Below are 22943 nucleotides of genomic sequence, written 5' to 3'. Positions count from 1 at the left end.
ATTGTATTCTTAATGCGACTGCACAAAGAAGCCACACCTTTCTAGGTTAAATGTTGTGTAGCTTTACACACCAGTTTTTGGGTTTGATTCTCTTCACCAGCAGATGTGCCAAAACTGGTGGAGATTTTGTTTTCTTCTTTCCACACTTCCCATTTTTGGAATCTATGGTCAGCAGTATATTGGAACTAGGGCAAAAGTGTATTAGTATATGGGAAAAAAGTGTTACTTCCTCATCACAGTAAGGAAAATTGTTTAATGTTTTATCACAAATTTTCAGACTCTATGCATTTTGCAGATTCATTTCAATGTCTGGTTATTAATATTTTTAATGGTTTAAGGGTAGTCTGATATAAAGCTAATTCCATGAGTTGTTACGCTGGATTGTCTATTCTGTTTTGAAATATTTATTAAGATATGTTGTTTTGGGATTTTTTTTTTCCCCACAAAGACTTGTGTGAAATTCTTTCTTCTAATGTAGTGTCACGGTAGTTCACATGACAAATGTTAACAATTTGCCAACCTTTTCTTATACATTATTAAAGTTGAATGGTAATCCTTTGTGCCCTAAATTTAAATAAATTTAAATAAATTTCACATTGGAGGGGAATTACTTAAAGCAGATTGATGGTACTGAATATGAATTCAGGCTTTTTAGAGCTTTGAGTTGACCAACTAAAGGGAATGTGTATGGATGGGGAAAAAAGCACACTAAATTCATGCTGACATGGATTTTCTTTCTATAAGGGCTGTAAACAGTAAGCTGAGAGATGTGTGGTTAGTAATTATGGGGATAGGCGGAAATGTACTGTCAGATGATATTTTGATGTGAATATAGTAGTTGAGAGGTGTAAAATGTAGATGGAGTGGTGCTAGTTTTAAGAACTAAATAATTCTTGTAGAAAAAAAAAATTAAGTGGTTCCCCCATATTGCTTTTTTAAATCTTGTAATATATTTTACTGTTTCCTTCAGATACAAATCTGTGGATGCTGACAGGTTTGTGGTTTTTTTTTCCTTCAAACTACTTGATATTTTTCTCCAATGTTATTGACATTGTTCTTTTTTTTAACAAAAATCAAGTATCTTTACCCCTTAAAACACCAAAAAAGGAGACAATCCGTAGCTTCTTGCACCCTAGTTTCGTCTTCACAAGGCATCAGCATAACATCCTGCATTCATGGAGGTTGTATAGGTAGAAGAGCTTGGCCCAAGAAGTGTCCTGTACATATTTAGAGCTGGAAGTAATTAAAGGTAGGGTTCATGGGTAGGTGTCATATTAGGACCAACCAGTGAATCCCCTTGTAAAAAATCCCAGCTACTATGGTAGGTAAGTGTTACACTCTCCAGCTTCATTATTTAGTATTTTGCTATGACACACATACTAGATTGGTGGATATGGATACAAGAGCAACCAACTTAGATCTTTGCTGTAAAGGTTTTAAATGGTTGTTTATTTTATTACAGTAGTAATACTTTGCTGTGTTGCTAAGTATAGGGAATCTAACTTAAAAACATGGGCAGTTACAATCTATTACTTGATAATTTTCTTAAGTTTCTACAGCAAAGGCAAAAACTTTAAATTCTACGGGATTGCTTTTTTTTTTTTTTTCTTTAAAGTACCTTTGCCTTAAACTTGAAATGCCCATTCCATGCAAAAGTCTTACATGCTTGAAACTGCTTGGTTATCTTGGGCCATTACTACATGTGATATGTGTGTGCTTAAATTGATTCTGTGGCAAGTGTTTATTTAAACAGAGATTTTCTGTTGCCATGTTGTCTGTAATGGGAACTCTTAATTTCTGTGTTTTTTTCTGTTGGTTCTCTTGCAATCAAGACAGCAGATTCAGCTGAAGAACCTGAAGTGACTAAACTTTTCCAGATAGTTTCAGCACTTTTTTCCCTACTTTTTGTTGTCTGGTGTGTGAAATAGTTTTTTTCATGTTACTAATATAATCTCAGTAAAGCCACCCTGGTCACATGGTAGAGGTGAGCAAACATTAAAGAACATTTGGCAATTTTTTGTTGCATTTCAGCTTGGAAATAAACATAATGTTTAAGTTAAATATTAGCTCTTCTTGATAGTTATAGTGCATGTTTGTCAATACTGCATGTTGAAGCAATAAGCAATTTTATTTTCATCAATATTAATAAAAGATAGCTCCATGTAACACAGAATGAAGTGTAGTATCTGCTCTGTATTGATACCCCAGATGCGATAGGAATAAAAGAAACTATCTGGATGTATTGACAATTAGCAGTAAAACAATTGGAGGTTGATTGTTATAAAAGGGAACTTGACCTAACATGGTTGATACTACTTTGCCACTGTAAGACTAACATGCTTGTGATGTGCCTGGTAGGTATTTTAAATACCAGATACTTCCTTGTATTTGTAGAACCTTTGTATTTAAGTTTTAAATAATTTCCTGATCAGTTGATGGGGTCGCATATACCATACCTGAGTAAAACCAACTCTCATACCTGAGTAAAACCAACTTAAATTTTACTTTTTAAAAAAATTATGTAGGCAACTTAGCAGAAAGAATTTTCAGAATTATACTTCAGTCTGTGTTCAAAGGTCATCTCTTATTACTGGATTGGAAATACAAGAAAAAGGTATATATCTTTATCAGCTCTTTCTGATTCAGAGGTGTGCATATAATCAAAATCATCTTAAGATTCAGGGATCTGGGAAAGAGTCTTGCTGTATCACTAGAGAGTTCTATGTTTCATGGGAGTGTGGAGGGGCAAGATTCACTGTTCTACAACTCAACTAGTCCATGAAAAGTCCGTGGTGCTCTACTAAGCAGGAAAGCAGTATGCTTTTCTTGTATTTCTGGTATATCCGGTATGAGTCACTGTTAGTACCCTAACACATGAAACAGTTATTTCTGAATAATTTTGTGTGAAGCAAAATGAAGAGGGATGGGCTTTTAAGCAGGCATGTTGCTGTTACCAGAGACAGTTTATCACCTTTTCCTCCCATTTCTTCTACCATCTACTTTTACCTTTCTGGGTAACAGGGAATTACATGTGGCAGTTTGTGAACTAGCAGCAGACCAGCAGCTAGCATACCAGTTCAGGCCAGCTGGGGGTGAGCATTGCACAGCAGGTGAGCTGATTCTGATTAGATCTCATTTTTCATCAGACACGGATTAAAGGGGTGTCTTAAGAAATTGCATGTAACCTAGTCCCTGAAGTGTTTAGTTTTGCTGCAAGAAATGAGTCTGTCAGGAAGACCACCTGTTGACAGACTGGGTTGAAACTAACTGAAAAACTGTGTGGAGGAAGAAGGTATTTTTTGAAGTAAATGGAATAAAAAATGAGCAGCTGTTGTGGTCATGGGCTTCGTGTCTTCACAAAACTCTGCTAATAGCGTGGAGGAGCTATTATTATTGTCTGGAGCACAGTCCAGACAATCTGAAGTGCCTATAGACAGAGTTGGTCTCTAGTGCTTAACCCATCTTACAAGTGTATTAAGTTGCTTCTATGTCTTTATTTGGACTTTCTGCTCTTCTGATTGCAAGCTGCAGAGCGAAATGACAAATTATCTTCAGCTTTTAGTAGTAAAGACTAGCTTTTTCTTTTTGTCGTCAGGTCATGTATATTTTGTGTCTGGGGAATGTTTCATGGAGTTTTCTTGTGTCTTGTATTCCTTGGATAGTTTGGTGTTCCTCTTTAATTTTAGAGGGTGTGATAAGTGTATTCATGAGCTTTTAGGGTGGTTTCTAGTAGAGGAAACAGGATTATCTGGTAATAAATTTGGTAGTTTTTAAAGGAGCATTCTGAGAAGGTAAGAAGCTGTGAAAGTCATGGAGGTGGGCAGGCAGGCAGGGAGGCCATCTTCATTTTTCTAAAACTAACCAAGGACTGTGTCAAGATTTAAAACTGCCTTTTGGAAAAGTACCATAATCACTCTCTACCTGCCCCCTTCCCCTTCCTCATTTAATTGTTAAGCCCACAAAAGTACTTTGCTCAAACTTTCAAATTAAATTGATATTTTAATGCTTGATTTAAAGTGTAGGCAATCTGAAATGAAAACTATAGCATAAACTGCCTGTTTGACCTGTATGTGGAATGTAGAAAATGTGGGAAGGAACATGATAGCCCATGTGCTTACGGAATGAGATTTGCTTCTTCAGCAGATTGATCAGTGTCTTGGATTTCAATTTCTGCCTTATCTAATGTATTTCTAGATCTTTCTGTGTTAATCCGGAATTATTTCAGCCATGGTTCTGGCTGGTCTAGCTTCACCTTATCGGCTTGTGCAACAAGGCAATTTATCCCTACTCCACTTCCATCTGCCTTTTTTGTCTTCAATTGGCCAGTGTTGTTTGTAGCTTTCTTTTCTTTTTTTCCCCCTCCCTATGGGTTTGGAAGAGAAAACATGGACTGTTGACCACAAGAAGTGCATGACAGAGAACCATGCAGTAGTTGTAAAAATAGTCTGGGGTCAGTCTGGACTAGTCAAAGAAAGAAGCATTGGAGTATTTTCAAGATAGTGTATCCCATCTTGGAGAGAAAAATATACTTCCAGCAAAAATTTCAATTTCTTGATTTGTTAATGGCAGTGCTCTAGATCAGAAAGTCAGCCAAGCCTTACAGGCTTCATCCCTAAGCAGTGAAAGCTGCCAACTTTACTGTAACTGAAAAAATATTGATTTGAATGTTGTCAGGTATTGTACTGGGATTTGCTAATGCTAGCCGAGCAAAAAGAAAAATTATTTTCCATTGACAATCAGCCATAAAGTTCATAAAATGGCTCCATGTATTTGAAGTCGCAAGAAAAATTCATTCCTTCTGGATGCTGTTTGAGATGCATTGGACTTTAATACTGCCAGATGAAGTTTATGAACTTTTTCATGCAGCAACAAGGGTGTTAGGTTTTATGTAATATTTTTTTTCAAAGAAAATCATAAATCCTTTCTATGACCTACTTTGTAGCCTCTCCTCTTACATATAAAGTGCTTGGGGAAGATGTACAGTTATTCGCTCAATGAATTCTTTTGCGAAATGGTAGATTTTATTATGGTCTTAACAGCTAAAGCAGTAACATGCTTCAGAGATTTAAAAAATGTCAGAAAATAAGTGTTGTGGCAAATATATGCAGCTTTAGCAATAAAGTACTGCCCTGTACATTTTTCCTTTGGTATTTTATGCAGTGACAGCGAACACCTACAGTCCTTTCAACTTGTGTTATAAATTTTGGCCCATTAAAATGCAGTTGTATTATTTCCATTTACTGAAGAAAATGAGATGTTTCTGAGATAAAAAAATCTTTTATTTTTTGCTTTGAGTGTTGTCAAAAAAAGTCAGACTTTTCTATTGAATTACTTTTTGGGGAAAAGTGGATTGGGCTCAAGGTGGAAAATTGGGAGGCAGAGGAACAAGAGCCTTTAAATAGACCCTAACTGATAGAAGATGGAGGGGAGCTCCTAGGAAATGAAACTTTTTAATGTTTATTCAACATTGAAATGGATATTGCTTATTGTTGATGAACATACTGTTTTAGTAGCAGTTGTACCATATAGCTTATTCATCTGAAGAAATATTAAGCTATTGTGTCAGCTTAATATTTCTTCAAATGAATCTACTTGCTTGTAGTTAGGAAGGTGATGTTTTGAAGCTTTCTCTATTTTGCATAATACATAACTGTAACTGCAAGAGTTTTCCTTCAGTGGTCCCTGATGTGACAGAAAAAAAACAGATTACTTTCAAAGTAATGTCTTAATACTAACTTTTAAATTATGTATGCTAATCATTCTTCATGATATAAGGGAAGATACAAAATATATTTTCCTGTCTTTATCTGGACTGGCTTTTCTTAAAAATCCTAATTTGAAATGTGTCCTCTCTTTTTTTCTTCCCTTTAGGTTTGAGTTCTGTGAACCTGCCTTTGTGGTTGGTAATTGTTTGGAAATAGCCTCAGACAGTCATCAGTATGACCGGATTTACTGTGGAGCTGGAGTCCAGAAAGACCATGAAAACTACATGAAAATTTTATTGAAAGTTGGAGGCATTTTAGTAATGCCTATAGAAGATCAGGTGACTTTAGTGACAATTTCCCCTTTCTTATCTTCTAGTATGAGTAATATGTAATTTAAAGAATGCTTTTGAATATATATTTGACTAAGTTAACATTCAACAAATGATACCTTGATTCAATGGATTGTTGCAGTTTAGCAGATACTAATCTTCTAATAAAGTCTTGAACTTTTTTGTCCCTTAAATTTATAGGAAAGCATTAATATCCTGCTTTTAACAGTCTGATTCATGCTATTTCCTTTGTGTTATACCAGAACTGCTTTGAAATCTCCCTGCTACACAGACATTTTCAGTCAGTACTTCAAAGCAAAGAAACCATCTCTAAACCAGGAGAATTGATTTCAAAGAATACAAAATAACTGTGACTAGTGAGACATTGCAAGGGGAGGAAAAAAACAAAGGAAAAATATGTTTGTATTCACAGCAGTTTTCAGTGTTGCTTTTCCATGTTAGATGTAATGCTTTTCAGACAGGGGCATATTATTTTAATAATACTTCGCGCTTTTATCACTTTTCATTCTTAGACCTCAAAAGGCTTCTCAATGGTAAGTATTATTCTCCCTGTTTTTCTGATAAGGAAATTGAAAAAGGCACATCATGTGACTTAAGTTGATGTCCTCCTAAAGACAAATAATTACTAAAATGCTTGTTGATAAGCATGTTAGTTACTTTACTTTCAAAAAAGAATTCTCACGTTGTTGATCTGCTTTCTTAAAATACCAACGGAATTTAAGCATAGCCTGCATGATTCTGTTCTATAAATAATTCCATCATTTATTCAGCTAGGATACTGTCAGTTGAAATTGATAGAATTCAACTACTTTTGGTAGACACAAATTAAGAGAGAAATTAAAACTGTGTATTTTTACCTTGCGGGAAGACACCAAGGAAATGTTTCATTCCTGAAGGGGTGGAGAATTTACCTGGTAGACAGGAGTCCAGTTCTCACAGGTGCACAGCATATTGAAAGAGCATTACAAATTGGCAACAAGGGAGCTTTCTGTCTGCAAATAAGGAAGACGGTTTTTCATATTAAGAATGGTAGAACACTGTAGCAGGTTACCTAGACAGGTGGGCAATCTGAGTCCTACATCTTTTTTCACTTAATCGGAAAATCTTCTGATTTAACTTAGAAACTGGCCCTGTTCAAGGAGGAGGGTAGGACTCCAGAGGTTGCTTCCAATCTAAAGTATTCTTTGATCTTTTGGAAAAATGAGAAAAAACAAAACTTACCTTAGTTTTTACCTTAGGGCCTTAGTTTTCCAGCTGCATCTCTTCCCATTACAAAAGACCCTTATTTAGTACTCTAGTGACCAGGTGATATTTCAAGGATTATCAAAGTCCCTTTTTTTCATAAAACAGCCTTAATTCATTAATTTTGAAGCAAAACAAAATAGCAGTGTGTTTGAAACCAACCTGAATAGTATTGACTATGACAAAATTGTAACCACTAACTTCTATCGGTTTTGTTTTGCAGCTAACACAGATCTTGAGAACAGGACAGAACACATGGGAAAGTAAGAATATCCTTGCTGTTTCGTTTGCTCCACTAGTGCAACCAAACAGAAATGACAACGGCAAACATGACACTGTAGGACTGCGTAAGTTTGTGCTCCCTCCCTTTGGCTTGCAGGGATGTTACAGTGCCTGATGCTGGAGGTCTGGAAGCTGAGAGGCTGTGCTGTAGAAACATTCCATTTAGCAAAGCAATTGCTCACTGATAGGTTTTTGTGCTCCTGGTGTGTGGTCTGTGTTGCTTCACAGTTAATATTCTGATTTTAAGTAAATAATTTAAGTGATAGAATGCTTCCAGCTTCTTTTCTAGTCACCTTTTCCTTTAAGTTCAGCTTCTCTATTACAGTGGTATAGATAAAATAACCAGCTAATATTAATGTCCTTCACAGTGCTAACTTTCTTGTGGTCTACCAGAATTTTTTTTTTCCCTCTTCCCCCTGAAATGGAAGGAAGAGATCCTAAACTGTGGTATGATAGGATATTAATAAGCCCAAGTGTGCTTTATGTCTGTGTGCAGTGGATATAGTCATACCTAGCTGTTTGTTATTAGTCACCGGGATTGGCTTTCTAGCTGTAGTGCTTTAAACAGAGGTACTAAAGATATTTAGAAAGTATTTAGATATTTGGAAGTATTTAGATATTTGGAAGTACACCTCTTGCCAAATGGTAAGATAGGATGATAACAGGAAAGGAGACAAAGCTGGCAAAGAAAAGTGTAGGGTTGAAATTTTCTGTCAGACGTGTCAGGGCTAGGAGTAGAAGACAGAGAGCTATGGTAGCATGTGGGAAATTCGATTAAACCCAACAAAGAGCCCAAAAGATAACATGTTTTAACTGTGAAACTGATACAAGCCCTTCAGGAGTTCAGGATGTTGTGTCAGTTTGAATTGCCTGTAACTGCTGATCTGGCTATTAACTTTGAGTGTGAGATTGCTATGATAGGTACTTTTAATTTTTTAATGCAAAATATAAAGATCACTGCCTTTATGTAATCTATTCCTATGCATAAATAAATAATTTTTGTTGTTTTAATTCTTGGTTTGAGCCCTCAGAAGTCATTTCCTGAAATTAATTTGCTAATTCAAGATTATTTTTTCCTCTGTTCCATCCATAATGCATAGGTTGTGTTATATCGAACAATGAAATTCAGAGGGGGCTAGTCTGACTTTGCAATGATTTTATACAGTCTAATTCCCTGGAATAAAAGCGGATTTTTTATCAACATTCCTAAATTTTCAGAATGAGGAGTGCAGACCATGGACAGTCAGAGCTGAATGGTAGTACAAGAAATCTGTTTCCTGTGGTATAATTTCAAAATGAAATTTCAGTGAGAAGAGGAAGAAATAACCAGATGTATTATTGTTCACATTTAAAAGAAAAAAGAGTTAGAGGCTTGAAGTCGCACTGAGAAATGAGATTAGGAATCTCATTAGTAAAATGAGATTAGTGAGATAGGCTTCTTTCCACTGTTCAGGTGGATCTGGTTTTATTTAAAAAGTTAAAAATAAAGAGAAAGTGTTCTTCTGGGTGTGTTGGGTGTACGTGGAAGGGGCAGGGGCTATAAAAAGGAGTGTTTTATTTTATTTATCTTAAAAGTTAAAAGTAGTCAACATGCTTCTTCTGTAAACTTTAGCCAGAGTTTGTAGATGTCATTACAAAGTAAACATGGAGTCTGTGCCATACTTTGGACAACCCTTACATTCATTCTGACACATGTGTAGTGTTACATAAACAGACTAAAATAACTCATATATGTAAAATACCTGTCAGCCATTCTCAGAGTCTTTTTTTTTGGTAGAAAACTACAGAGGTGGTGTTAAAAAGTTTATTTTATCAATGTGGTTAGAGGTTAGGATGCAGTACCCTGGTTGTAGACAAGTGGAAATACATGGGCAGTAAATATCTAAAATTTTGCATCCTGTTCTTCTCATTAAAAAATGCGTGCATTTGTTGTAATTGGCATACAATCTGCAATCACGGTTTTTTTTAACCTGAACTTATAAACATGTTCTGGATGGTTAGATTGGGTTTTGTTCTTGAATTTTGAACTGATGTTATACTAAAGAAATGGGAGGTTTTTTTTCTTCTCCCCCTTTGGCTTTTTTTTCCACTTGTTTTTTCTCCTTTTAGGACTTGAATAATTTGATTATTCTTCTGCTACAAAGATACAGGTGGCTTATCTGGTTTGTCACCTGTGAATTAGATATGTCCCTCCCTCATCAGTTATATTCAGTAGGAAGAGAGCGGAAGACCTTGAACAAATATGGCACAGGGCTAGAAATTGTTTTCCCACAGCAGGATCTTAACAGTGGTAGCAGTAGGTGCCGAGACATGCCAGGTGAAAAAAATGACAGTACTTGTATAATTTTTAAAATTTATTAGTGATCTGTTCATGCTTACTGCTTCTCTTGCACATATGTTAAAAGACCTTTTCTTTCCTGGACTGTGCCACAGGGTCAAGGTGATACTATCTAACCTTTTATCATTTGCATACTGTATCATTTACTAAAATTTCAATTGAATTGTCTTTGAAAATTAGTCTCACTGTCTTGCAACTAGTTTGGGGTTTCTTTGCTAGAGAGAAATTTCACTTAGTACAACTTACTTTTCTTTCATTTTAGCTCCATGTGCTGTTAGGAACCTCCAGGACCTAGCTCGGATATATATCAGACGCACTCTTAGAAACTTCATAAACGAGGAGATGAAAGCCAAGGGTATTGCTCAGAAGGCTCCTCCAAAACGCAAACGCAGGAGATGTCGTAGACGCAGGATTAACACCTATGTGTTTGTTGGTAATCAGCTCATTCCTCAGCCTCCAGATAGTGAAGAAGATGAAAGAATGGAAGATGATAACAAAGAGGAGGAGGATAAAGATCACAGTGAGGCCTTGAAGCCAGAAGAGCCTCCTCGAAATCTGTTGAGAGAGAAAATTATGAGTCTACCATTACCCGAATCTTTAAAAGCATACTTGACCTATTACAGAGAAAAATAACTTGTTTTAAGTAGAAATAATGCCTACTGATAGTTCCTTTATTCTTGAAAATGTAGCATTTATTAAGAAGTAGGTGGACAAATTATTATTAGTCTTTCATCAAGACTGAAGTACAGCGATAAATGGTAACTTGTGTCTATCTTGTCTTTGCTACAAGGAAGACTTGCATTCGACAGTAGAATCCCTTTTTAAAAGTCTATTTTTCTTTAAATTTTGAAAATGCTGTTTTAACTCTGATAGAAATATATATTCCATTATGCAGCACTAATCAATATTTTGCATGGTAAGTCTTTTTTTGATCCCTAACAGATTTGTATTGATAAAAGGATGAGTGAAATTTTATATATGCTAAATAATTGGTAAACATGTGCATCTGACTTGATGAGCAATTTGTCTGTATTTATTAGTATTAGGGAAACATTTTAAACATGTAGACACTTACCTTCTAATGTCCAAATCAGACCCTTTAAAAGTTTATTTTACTATGGCTTTGTTGCAATCATTATTACTATGTTGGTATAGAGTATTCCAACAACACAAGTGCAATAAATGTACACAGACACTGAATGAGCTGGCTTTAGTGAAATATGAAAATACAAGTTCTGAAATGTCAGATGACCCTGCTACTTCTGCGTTTATCTTTTGCCAAAAGATCTTGCGACAACTAACAGCTTCTCTCAGAGCCTTAAAGAAACACCCTATTGAATAAGAAGCAAAGCAATGCTTACTTCAGCTCTGCTTGTACTTAACTCCATTCTACACTGTCAGTATTTCTAACTAGAGGCAATTCCTCATTTGTGGGAAGTATAGGACACTACATTTATTTCTAGGGCTCACAGCATTGAGTCAAAAAGAGTTTGGTAATTACAGATTGTAATTTAGATTTCAGTCATCTATATTTACTGCTTTTAAGTAGAGGTAGAATTTCAACAAAGTTTAGTTTGTATTGCTTACTGGGATAGCTATAATAGTAGAACTTAGAATTTGTTCAGCAAATGCACTTTAGTAAGTGAATTTTATACTTAACATGCATCTCCAAGAAGGTAGACTTGTGCCAGCCTATATTTTGTTTCTGAGCATGGCTCTTAGCACAAAAATATTTATAAAATCATAGGCATCTTTTGGAAACCTAAGAGTAGCAGTGCAACTGTGGGGACCCACAATAGTGCTGATTTAAATCCTTCAGTGATTTTTTTTTCTCTTCTAGTTGTGAAGTTATTTGCAGTTCTCATTTTTAACTTTTCTTTTACCATCTTAATTACTTCCTTCTGTTGTAACCTAACCATGAGGGTAAAAAGTTTATTAAGAACTTGGCATGTGATACATATTAAAAACCACAATCATAGGAAATGTATGCTTGTTAGACCCAATGAAAAACATTCCCATTGAAATATCCCCCATGATACATTTTATAATACTGGTGACACTTCTTTTTGTGTAAAACAATGAACAAAATAATCACACATTTCTAAAGCAGTAAATGTTCTTATTCCAAATATTTATAACCAGCTTGTATTCATATCATCTAGCAGTCCAATATTTATTTCAAAATACATTATCATTTTGTTGCATCTGAGAAGGAAGGTCAGACAGTCCCATGACACTGACTCTTTTTGGTGCATTTCATGCTGTAGTCCCTGTTTTTAAGGTACATCATAGTAATGTTTAAATGGAATTTCATGAAGGCCTGTTGTACCAGCATGTGGAGTTACTTTCCGCAATATATTTACCGTATAAGTAAGCAAAATTATTTAAAATAAATATTCTGACTTTATTTTAAAACCTTATAAAAATAGTTTTCCAAAATAATGATACTAATAAAGTAATTGTGATGCTTCAGCTATAAGAATTGAACATAATCTTGTTTTAAATGGGTTATTTTAGATGGAGGTTAAATTATCTGAAGTTTGAGATGTTTGTCTTCTTTCTTGGAATCTACATCCATGAGCTCAAGAATGAAATTACTAAATATTACTTAAGTACTTCAAGGACTTTATACAGGATGCTTTTTGAGAATAAATTTCTGCATTCTTTCATGCCTGTATACTTGGAAAAGTGGACAGTGGATGACTTGTCATGAATCTTCAGTATGTAAGTTTTTTTTTGGAGTCACTGAAAGAGAATGTTTCCTCTGTGTTTTATATGTGGATTTATTTTACACTCTTGAATTTATATTTACATAAATAAAAAGGTAGAAATGCAAAATTAATTAAAATTTAATTTCTGCCATCTCACTTGATGATGGGGACATTGTTGCAATAAAATGGTTTTTTGTGGTTTCTGCTTGCTTGAATTTCTGTGTTTCTGTGGAAGTATATTCAGTTATTTGGAAATTCAGGTACAAGTTGTTTCATAATTAGGTCAGTAATCTCTTAATAAAGGCTGTTCTTGAATTTCAGAAGTATATATTCTCACTAAATTGTGAATTTTTGCCAAGGTTGAAAGATGAGATGTTATTCATGAAATGGGGAAAGCTGTTTTGGTCCTAGCACTACTTTTGAATTACTCATGTGGAGAGTTTCCTCAGGAGAGCCCGGAAGCTAAACTTGAGCTATATACTGAAGAACGTTTCCAAGTTTTTTTTCCTAAATACCGAATTTTTTTTAATCCTCAACTGAGCAATTATCTGGGTCAAAACAAATAAGGAAAACTTGGAGATAAGAGCTGCAAGGGTGGTGAGCAACCAGTGAGTCACACTTCCTTCTGCAACTCCTTGATGCGGCTTTATTTTATTGCCAGTTAGAGGAAAGATTCAAGGTAAGTCAGGTAGGCTGGCGAGCAGCTTATGATTGTGATGACTGTAAGGAAAGGTGTGATGAATTGGAACTTCAGGGGGGTTTATCTTCTTTGGTCTGGACAAGGATCCAAGACCAGTGCAGTCTTTTCAAAAGATGTGAGTTTTTAATCCCATGTCATTCAGGAAAAACTGAGCAGCTGCCTCCCAAAAGCTTGAAATGAGTAGTTTTCATTGCTGTGGGCCTAAACAGCTGTGCTTGGCTGACCACTGTTGCTTGTTCAGTTACAGGCAACTTAAGTCGGGAGGTTTTTTGGTTTTGGGTTTTTTTGGTGTTTTTTTTTTTTTTTTTAATCCTGTATTCTTTTTCTCTAAAGCACTTTTTAAAATGCATTTTTGCCTGCCAGTTTGAAAACAAATAGGGAATGTAATCAAATGTGCTATGTTCTGATTAAAGCTCTTTTAGCTCATTAAATATTTATCCATATGTCCTCAAAAGTGTCGCCTTCCATCATTCATGTAATTGAGTAAAACGGAAGGCTTTGTGATTTACTATTCAATTATAAAAGATGAAGGAGTGGTGTTCTGTGTTCTTCTTAGAGGTGTATATACTAAACTTCACTTTAATGAGCTGCTACTTACTTTGACAACACTTGAATCATGTATGAGGCATTTTCCATAAACTTGTTCTGAGAAGGTCATTGGAGTGTAACTGGAACAGTGAGGCTTTAAAGGTGTGTGGGTTCTGTGATGTTTTAGTAAAACAACTTCAGTAAAATTTAGATAACTGGCTTGATCAGTGTCTGTCTCTCTTCTGTGGCTTCACAGTGTACTTGTCAACTTGTTGAATTACTATGTTCAAGTAAAGCTGGCTTGTTTAGCCCCAAGGCTTGTACCACGTTTATGGCCAGTATGGAAGCAAGAATCTAACTCTGATTTATCAGTGCTTATCAGCGTGATGGTAAAATTTTCTTGCTAGAGTTTTCTGTCATCCTTTGTTTTCTGTGATATTTTAAAGAGAATTGTCAGGGGAGCAGAGGGAGCTTGCACATCCTTTTTAAAGCTCTGTCTTCTTCTACTGCAAGCAAGGAATTTACGTAATACCTTGCTAGGATATTTTGCAAAATACTTGCATGCTAGAAAGAAGCAAAGGCACTGCATTGTTTTCTGTCACATTTTCGTGCATTCATGACTGGCCATGATTTTAGCATAAAGAGAAGATAGCAGAACTATAGGTATCAGTACACAATAAATGCTGGTGGTTTTTGTTTTATATGCATTTCCTTTCCCTTTTGGTAGCCTTTTAATCTTGGCTGAAAAATAATTTGTTAGGGTTTCCTGCTGCTCTACTGCTTCTTTGGATGATCTCTACAAACAAACGTCACCATCGTATTTTCTGAAAAATCTCTGCTCAGGATTCTTCTCCTGGGAAGTTGAGAAGCCTCAGAGAAAAATGAAAACAATAATTAGCTGATTTGCTTCTCCTGTATTTTGCTGCTTTGGAATGTGTTTGGCCATTGTTCCCCAACAGGTGATTGTTCCATTGGTTTCTGCTGTGAATTGTTTTGACTTTAATGGCCAGTTGGGGCCAAGCTGTGTTGGACTCTGAAGAGAAAGTCACGAGTTTTCATTAGTATCTTTTAGCCTTCTGTCCGTATCCTTTCTCTATTCTTTCATATAGTTTACTATAGTATTCTTTTATATAATACAGATAATAAAATGATAAATTAGCCCTCTAAGAACATGGAGTCAGATTCATCATTCCTCCCCTTTGTTGGGGGTCTCAGAAAATACAACAAACAAAAATGTTCCTTGCAGGCAAATAGGTATGAAGATTAAATTGCAGTTCCTGATATTACAATAATGCAATTAAGACTGTAGCACATGCTCTTCATTTTTCTTCCTCCTCTTGGAGTTATGCTTATCCCTTTGTGTTTCCTTTGAGTTTTAGATCCACAGCTAGAGAGGGTAACACAGCGTTCTGCACCTCTGCCGTCTTTCATGGACAGAATGTTTTGTTCACATTGATGGTTCCTTCTTACCCTGCTGGGACCAGGGTAAGAAGTAATTTGTATGTTGGATAATGTGCTTTTTGCATCTTCATTCGTTGTTCTGCATCTCTAGCTTGTATTCAAGCTGGATATTCATTATCTTTTTGTGATAATCTGCATATGTTAGATACTGTATTTTGTTTCAAGTTTTGGGTTTGCATATTTTTAAAACTGACCTAGACCTGTGCATAGGTCTAGAATCTCCAGCACCAAGGGTGGTCCACACCTTGCTGTTTGCTGTGTCTCCATTTTTCCATATTTCTGCTCTCAGACCAGGGCTCCATTTTCCGCACTACAGCATCATGTGAGAATGATAAATAGTGGTGGTTTTTTTTTTGGGTTTTTTTTTTTGTTTGTTTTTTGTTTTTTTTTGTTTTTTTTTTTTTTTTACAATAGCGGTGTGTTACTCTTACCTATATAAAACTAGGCTTAGGCCACACAAGCATGAATGAGTGCATGCTTACCTATAGACAACAGGTCAACCAGAGAGACTGACATGTTTGTCCTGCCATGTCAGTACTAGACATATGAGGCAGAACTACACAAGCATGAAAACAAGCTCTCATATCTTGACTCAGTGATCAAAAAGCATTTTTTCAGGGTTGAAACAGGAGCAGGAATAATTTGTATGGGAAAGTTATTGGTAAATAAACAGTGACAGTGATAAAAAATAAACAGAGCAGCTTATATCATAAAATTAGCTGAAAATTTTGATTCCTCTTTAAAAATCTTTAATTTCTGCCATTTACCATTTTTTTCCCTGTAAAATCCATAGGCTTTGTATATGTTAGCTTGTAAGGAGATTCTGCTCTGTGTTTTAACCACTTTAAATAACTGGTTTAAATTTTTCTAACCTTATTGTTTGTCTCGGCCTTTAGTTTTTCACTTTACTGAATGACACAGTATGATTTTTTGCTGCAGTCAATAAAAGCAACATTGTAAAGCACTCCTTTTGTACTCTTTGCACCCCGTTTAAAAAGTTCTATATGATTGACTTTCAGTACTCTCTTAACAGTAGAGCCCTTTTTAGATCAACAGCCTGAAAACCAAAGTTTGTTATTTGTGGCACTTTGCTTGTTTTAGTTTGTTTTTCTCAAAACCTGACGTGTCTATTTTCCACAGAGTCAAAAGTAGCATATCCTTAAAAAATGCTTTTTTACCTTGCTGAAGAACTTTATCGAGAACGTTGTGTGTAATCAAGGATGCCAGAAGAGGGCAGCATTGTCTTTGGGAACAAAGGCTAGGTGCTGCCAACTGTTAGGAAAGACAAAAAATCTACATTGATTTTTTTTTTTTAATAGGCAAATATTTCTTTGAGGAACTTTCTTAGCTAAAAACATCTTTGTAAAATGCAGGGTCAGTCGCAGAAGAGTCTGTATGATTTTTCCAAATAATTTTCTGAAATTCCTGTGTAAGTGTATAGTGTGAGGTTTTCTTCTGAGTTGTGCTTTAATGCAATCTGAGACCTTTCCAAAATTGATGATGTGGATAAAGCTTTTCAATCATAACCGGTCAAGGTGCCATGCTGTAAAAGGGTCAGTAGGGGTTTGACTAGCTGTGTAATTGGGTATTCGATGTCTTCAACTGCCAAAGTTACTTTGGACTTCATCCTAATCCTTACTTGAGACCTTATGTTGAGAACTGAGCATCTGGGCATGTGAGGAAAGAAAAGCTGTGCAGAAGGCTGCTGTGGCTGACACACCCCATGCCTGTGCCTGACTTACAGATGTGTAAAGCAGTAGCTGCTGTTCCTGATGCACAGTGCTGCTGCTCCTTTCTTGCCTGGAACAGAGGCATAGGCTGGGAGGCCTGACTTGTGAAACAAATCCACATTCTATGTTCTGAAGCCTGTGGCACTGTAGCCTGGCCCCTGCAGGACATTCCCAGAGAAAGAAGTGTAACCTGAAGGAAAGTGCCTCAGAGCCGTGCTTGCTGTTCTGCTGCCCAGGGCCCCAGCAAGACTTTTTTGTGTCCATTCCAGATACTCAAGCTGTGCCACAAACAGATCCCAGCCCTACCTTCAGCTTTTGCAGCAACAGCCAACCTCACTATCTAGCAAACTGGCAGCTTTTCATTCCTGAGAGTTTACAGTCTCTGGCAGTTGTTGATTTACTTTCAGTAATTTGGGTGAAATATGAAATGGTGGCCAAAAAAGCAAGTGTCATATTTTAGGCATAAACCATGTCTATCATAATGTTTCCACAGCTTGATCTCAGCTTTGCCAATGATGCCAGTGCTGAGATGAGCATTAGCAACAATTTTCCTCAGATGCAGTTTCAACTTTTCTTGAAAAAAATAATAAAGCGAGCACATTTCTAAGCAATTGTAATAGCAGAAGAAGGACACACTGAATACTGAATGTTCAAAGGCCAGAGTGGCAATTTGCATGGGCACAAATGTCAGGCTTGTTAAATAACACAAAATGCCAGTGAACAACATGTGAGGTGTGGAAAATGGGTAATGAGCTATCTCCTTATGAAAACCTCTAGTGCTTCATTCCACAGCTTTTCTTTTCTACTCCCCAAAATTTGGATTGTGTGAATGTGTTGTAGAAAGCTGTTACATCATCACCATTTTAAGTACCTGCACTAAGTGACTTCTCCACATTGAAAAACCAGGATTTTAGGTGTGGTTTAATTCTGACCAAATCTTTTTAATTATGACATTCAACTCCAGGACCTTATCTTGCTTCAAGAAATTTGGTTTAAAAATAAAGCAGGTTATTTTCCCTTTGATCACAAAAGTATATCCTGTTTCTTAAAATATTTTTCTGTTTTTGTGGGTAAGGTAGTGATAATGATGTGATACTAACTTGAGATTTAAAAATAAATAAATCATATAGGAAAAGGTCCACAATGGTTTTCAAGTGTCCAGTTGCCTCTTGAGGTACCTGAAGTAAAATACTGTATGTCCATATCTTCTCCAATTCCCACCTTCCTGCTTTGGGGTTTAATGTAACTTAATTGTCACCCAAGTCCCAGCAAGGGATCATGGAGCAGCTGTCACCTGGTTTGCTTTGTCCTGAAAGCACAAAACACTCCTGCTGGGGTAGGCCTTGGAGAAGGTGAATGAAGCTGTTGTAAACAACAAAAGTATTGGTGCAAGTGCTCTCACAAAACCAGGAAGACAAAGATTTTCAATGGAAGTTCCCTCACGACAGGTCAGAAATCTAAATTCCATGCCGGGAGTATTTATGGAAGTGAATGACAACTATCTTTTCCTCTCTTAGGCTTCAATATGTGGGGCTGTTTCTATTAGTTCCCATGCTGTTGTGCTGGCAGTTGTGAATCCCGTGCTGTCCCCACAAATTATTTTGGATGTTTGGTGGATGGATCGCAGGACACCAGGTCTCAGTTCATCTATTTAATCCTTCTGAAGGGAAGAAGCCCCACTATGGTCTTGGCTCCACAGAGCAAAACTTACATTTGCTTGCATGTGCTGTGTTAGGTTCAAATTTTATCTTTTTTTTTTTTTTTTTCCTCTCTCCAGAGATTATAGTAAGTCAATTGCCTTTAATGATGCAGCCTTGCTTTGCTGCTAAGCTCTTTGGAGATTTCAGGATCAATATTTAAAAGAGATTGAAAAAGCTATTGAAAGTATTTAGTCACAAACAAGAATGGCAAAAGCACCAACTCTGCTGCTTTGACAATTTTTAAAGCTCTGTGTCAAAGCCATTTCCTAATTAGAACTTGGGGGTATGGCTAAGATCAGATGATAAAATCTTTAATGAAAATAGCTGAATAGTAAGCTTCTCACTGTATTGTTCTCTGACATCCTGCAAGTAAATATTTTAGAAACATTCCCTCAGAGTAGAAAAGAATAGAAATTTCTGACTGGATTTTACTAATAACATCAGTCTTACTAGAACAAAAAGCAGCAGTCTACTTAAAAGTAGCTGAAAAAGATGAATTCCTGGTTCCCTTCAAGTCAGTAGGGACTCTGCTGTTGCCTCCTGACTGCAAACAGGTAAGAGGTAGCAGATGGGGGAAGGGAGGTAAGAGATGGGGGGGTAAAAAATGCAGGGATGAGGGGGAAGGAAGAGCTGTGGATGCCCCCAAAAGAGGATTGGGATGAACTCACAGTCACCAAGTGCTGATTTGGCCGCCAGTTCCTGCTTTATTATGAGGTTGGCCAGCCCTTCTCTAGCCGGGGTCTCACAGTGACCACACCATCTCACACTAGTACAGCATATTTCCCTCAGGGGAGCAGAGACAACATTAGAAAATTTTTCCTGCTGTAATTCAACTACTGAGGGAAGAAAGTGCTGACATTTGCACTTTTTTCATGAGAAAGGAGCAGTACAAGCCTCTAGCAGGTGAATGCTCAGCCCTTTCAGTTTCAATGAAGACAAATGGTCAGACACAATGAAATACCCTGTTCCTGGAACTGTAATATTTCAGACTGGCCTTCCAGTCCCACCTTTTCTTCAGCATTTCCTTTTAGCTGAGTATTCTCCCTAGCCTTTGCAGTTCCCCTGTCCCTTGGCCCCAGCCTCAATTTGGGGGCCCTACAGAGGGAGAGGGGGCTGTTTTTAGGGCATGCATTTGCCATGCATACCCTAAAATCTGCTGTTAAAAGAGCTGACTGGAGGTGGCAGAAGTGCTGCACTGGATCAACTCTTTGGTATGGGGCACAACAGGAGCCTGTGAATAAATATAGATGCTCCATGCTGTAATCCAAGGGAACAATACTAATTTCCTCTGAAGATGCCAGTCTATTTCCATGAAAATGCAAAGCTGTAAACAAAGAGCTCGTCTCCAACATTTCCTTTAAATGCTGCCTGGCAATGGGAGCATTTATTATCCGTAGGTGAGATGCCCAGAAGTTAGGGAGTGCTATGCAATGCTTATGCTAAAAACTATGAGATCTAAGTTGTTTAGTGGATCAAACCACGAATTTTGAATTCTGACAGCAGATCTGAGAAAACAGCCCATCTTTGTTAGAGGGAGGCAAGAAATCTGAGGGGAATTGAAGATTCCTTTCCTGGTCTGTAGGTTATCATACATGTCAGTAGCCCATGCCTCAGTTTACCCATTTGGAAAACATGCTTTGTGTCACTTAACTCCCTTGACAAATGCCTTTACAAAGAGAACTTCTCTATAAGAAGCATTTTGTTATTTAAATGAGACCGTACCCAGCTGGCCCTAGGTCCTGGTGCAGGACAAACCAAGTCAGTGATCTACTTTCCTCCTGATTTCTTATTGGGAAGGAATAAGGAAAGGCAGCAGTGAAAGCCAGATGAAAGAGCAAAAGAGAGGGGGGGTTACCTGCCCATTCTACAGAGAATGTGAAGTAGCTTTTAGGCTCTGAATCTAGATAGCTTCTTGCTTATCTCAGGCTGAGACTGACACTAGCTCTGAGGAATTTTGGAAGCAGACAGTATTTGGCAGATTTCCTCTCGCAAGACAATTTGGCACCAGTAATATTTGCCCCCTTTTCCTGTAGGCATGTGCAAAGCTGAGTTGCTTTCATTACTTCTCAGGGGAGGAGAAGCTCTACTTCTGTTTTTACTTTCCCTTTAAAAAGCCACAGCAGAACCTTGAGATGCTTGAATTTCTGGAAACATCAGAGGTGAAAGTGCAGCAGCTCCAAAGATCCTAGTGCTGGCAGGACTTCTGAGCAGCATAAAAAGCAGCAGCAAGAGGACAAAAAAATCATCTGCTTAACTGAGAAGTGCCTGTTCCCTGCTCCATGTGGCTGAAGAAAAAAGCTGCTGGGTACTGTGCTGATATAAATAGTGGGTAATGTCTTCATGTCTGAGGAAGCTGAAGCATAGGGGATGGCAGGCTTTAGGCCACACAATGCAGTTGTTGGTGGAGGACGCTGATGTGCATTTGAAGGTTTGGGATTTGCTGGCTCTCCTTGCCAGGATACCTTTTTATCTGCCCACAAGATGAGCCTCCCACACTGTAGTATTCAGAGCAAACTTCACTGCACAGCCAGTAATGGCAGATGGTTTTCAGCTTGATTACTTCTACTGTCATTTAGTTAAGGTTCCCACATGTAATTTTTGTTCTCCTTATGTTTGTACATTAGAAGGGGATGCTTGGAAATGCTTGTTTTGTGGGAGTGTAAAATGAACAAGGAACACTGGGTAATGATTACAGCAGCATGGGATTATCAAATTACTATTATTTTACACTGTGTATTTGTAATTAATTAGACTTTTGAAACTGACACCTTCTTGTGAACTGTTTATAATCAAAATTAGTCTGATTGTAACTGATTAAAATTATTGTGGTCAAATATGCCTTGTTTTCCTGACCAACCCTGTGTGTGTGGATAGGATGATCCAAGTCAGGTGTTTGTCTTCAGGAAAGAGCTACAGCATCTCTGAGAACTTTGTAATCATTGTTCTTGTCTTTATAGCCTTGATAGGGATCTGTCTGATGCTTTTTATTTTTTTTTTTTTTTTTAGCCTGGGAAGCAAGCAGTAGTTTATTAGAAGGGTGAAAAATGGAAGGCAGGAAATGATGGGAGAATGAGAGCATTTGGGGTTGGATTTGATCACAATTGAATTAATCTTCTCAAAGAGTGAAGCTGTTAAGCAGTAAGTTTTATAACCACAAAACCGTGGGATGTTCCTTCAAATTCTCTGTCCTGAAGTTCAGATCAATGAAAATTTCACCCTCTCGCACCCAATTACTTTTCCTGAAAAAGAAAAGGAGCAATTCACAATCACAACAGCTGAGTGCTGGAGGCCTTAGTTAAAAAGTTAAGCCATCTGTGGATTACATTGGCATTAAGTGATGAATCACAATGGGATTATCATAACCATTGTTACTGTGGGTACTGTTTGAGTCACTGATCATTCATGAAGGGCCCACATGCCAAGCACATGGCACAGTCCCTGCACTGACCCACAGCTTAAAGTCAGACCCTGCCCAGCACTCCTGCATGAGGGAGCCTCTTCTGTGGAAATCTCCTATGGAAATTCTGCCTGTGTCCTGAGCAGTGCAATTTGCCCTGTCTGAGCCAGGGACCTGGCGAGGGGCTGTCCACAGCTGAAAGAAATGTGGAAATGTCTAGTACAGGGAGTGGAATAGCACTGGGAAGACACTACATATGCTGCAGTATGGATGAGAACGGGGGGAAGTCTGTTGAGAAAATCACTGAAACGTTTTTTCAGTGGATGCCTGTGCTTTTTTTTGGTCAAGAGTTGTCATTTGGGAGGGCACCAGCCCCCTTCAGGCTGCTACATGTGAGGGATCTACCACCTACCATAGAAATCATCATTGATTCATACCTTCCACAAGGAAGAATAAAGTTTTACCTTGGCATTTCTCTTTATGGTTGGGGCTGCACAATTAATCAGTGCTTTACATGGTATTAATGGGAGATCTTGAAAGATAATTATGGCTGTGTCCTCCATAGAAGGTGGAACACCTACAGAAAATGGAAACCTCTGGGAACAGAGAGACTTATTTTAAAATATTTAAATTAACTTAGCAGTAACAAAGGTTTGTGATGCACGATAAGAAATGTGTTGCACTCCCACAGTGTGCCATTTTAGGCCTGTGACCTGAGAAAAAGAAGAAACAAGTGGTAAAACCTCTGCCCTGGAACAGATCTACTTACCATAAATAGAAAAAACATCACCAAGCCCTG

The 22943-nt window shown here is 37.3% G+C and overlaps 1 protein-coding gene across 2 annotated transcripts in view; it reads left to right on the top strand.

Annotated features, from left to right (window-relative positions):
• The window catches only part of PCMTD1 (protein-L-isoaspartate (D-aspartate) O-methyltransferase domain containing 1), a 40480-nt gene extending 27637 nt beyond the window's left edge, over window positions 1–12843 (top strand). For both annotated transcript variants that reach the window (XM_059860494.1, XM_059860502.1), the window contains 3 exons: window positions 5872–6043; window positions 7521–7644; window positions 10180–12843. In XM_059860494.1, the coding sequence (XP_059716477.1) occupies window positions 5872–6043; window positions 7521–7644; window positions 10180–10550 (667 nt within the window). In that variant the 3' untranslated portion in view covers window positions 10551–12843. The remainder of the gene's footprint in view (window positions 1–5871; window positions 6044–7520; window positions 7645–10179) is intronic.
• Window positions 12844–22943: the final 10100 nt, after the last annotated feature.

This window comes from Haemorhous mexicanus, chromosome 1, assembly GCF_027477595.1.
Source record: "Haemorhous mexicanus isolate bHaeMex1 chromosome 1, bHaeMex1.pri, whole genome shotgun sequence".
Lineage (NCBI taxonomy): Eukaryota > Metazoa > Chordata > Aves > Passeriformes > Fringillidae > Haemorhous > Haemorhous mexicanus.
Note: the sequence above shows the minus strand (reverse complement) of the source record. Positions and strands in the feature narration are given on the sequence as shown.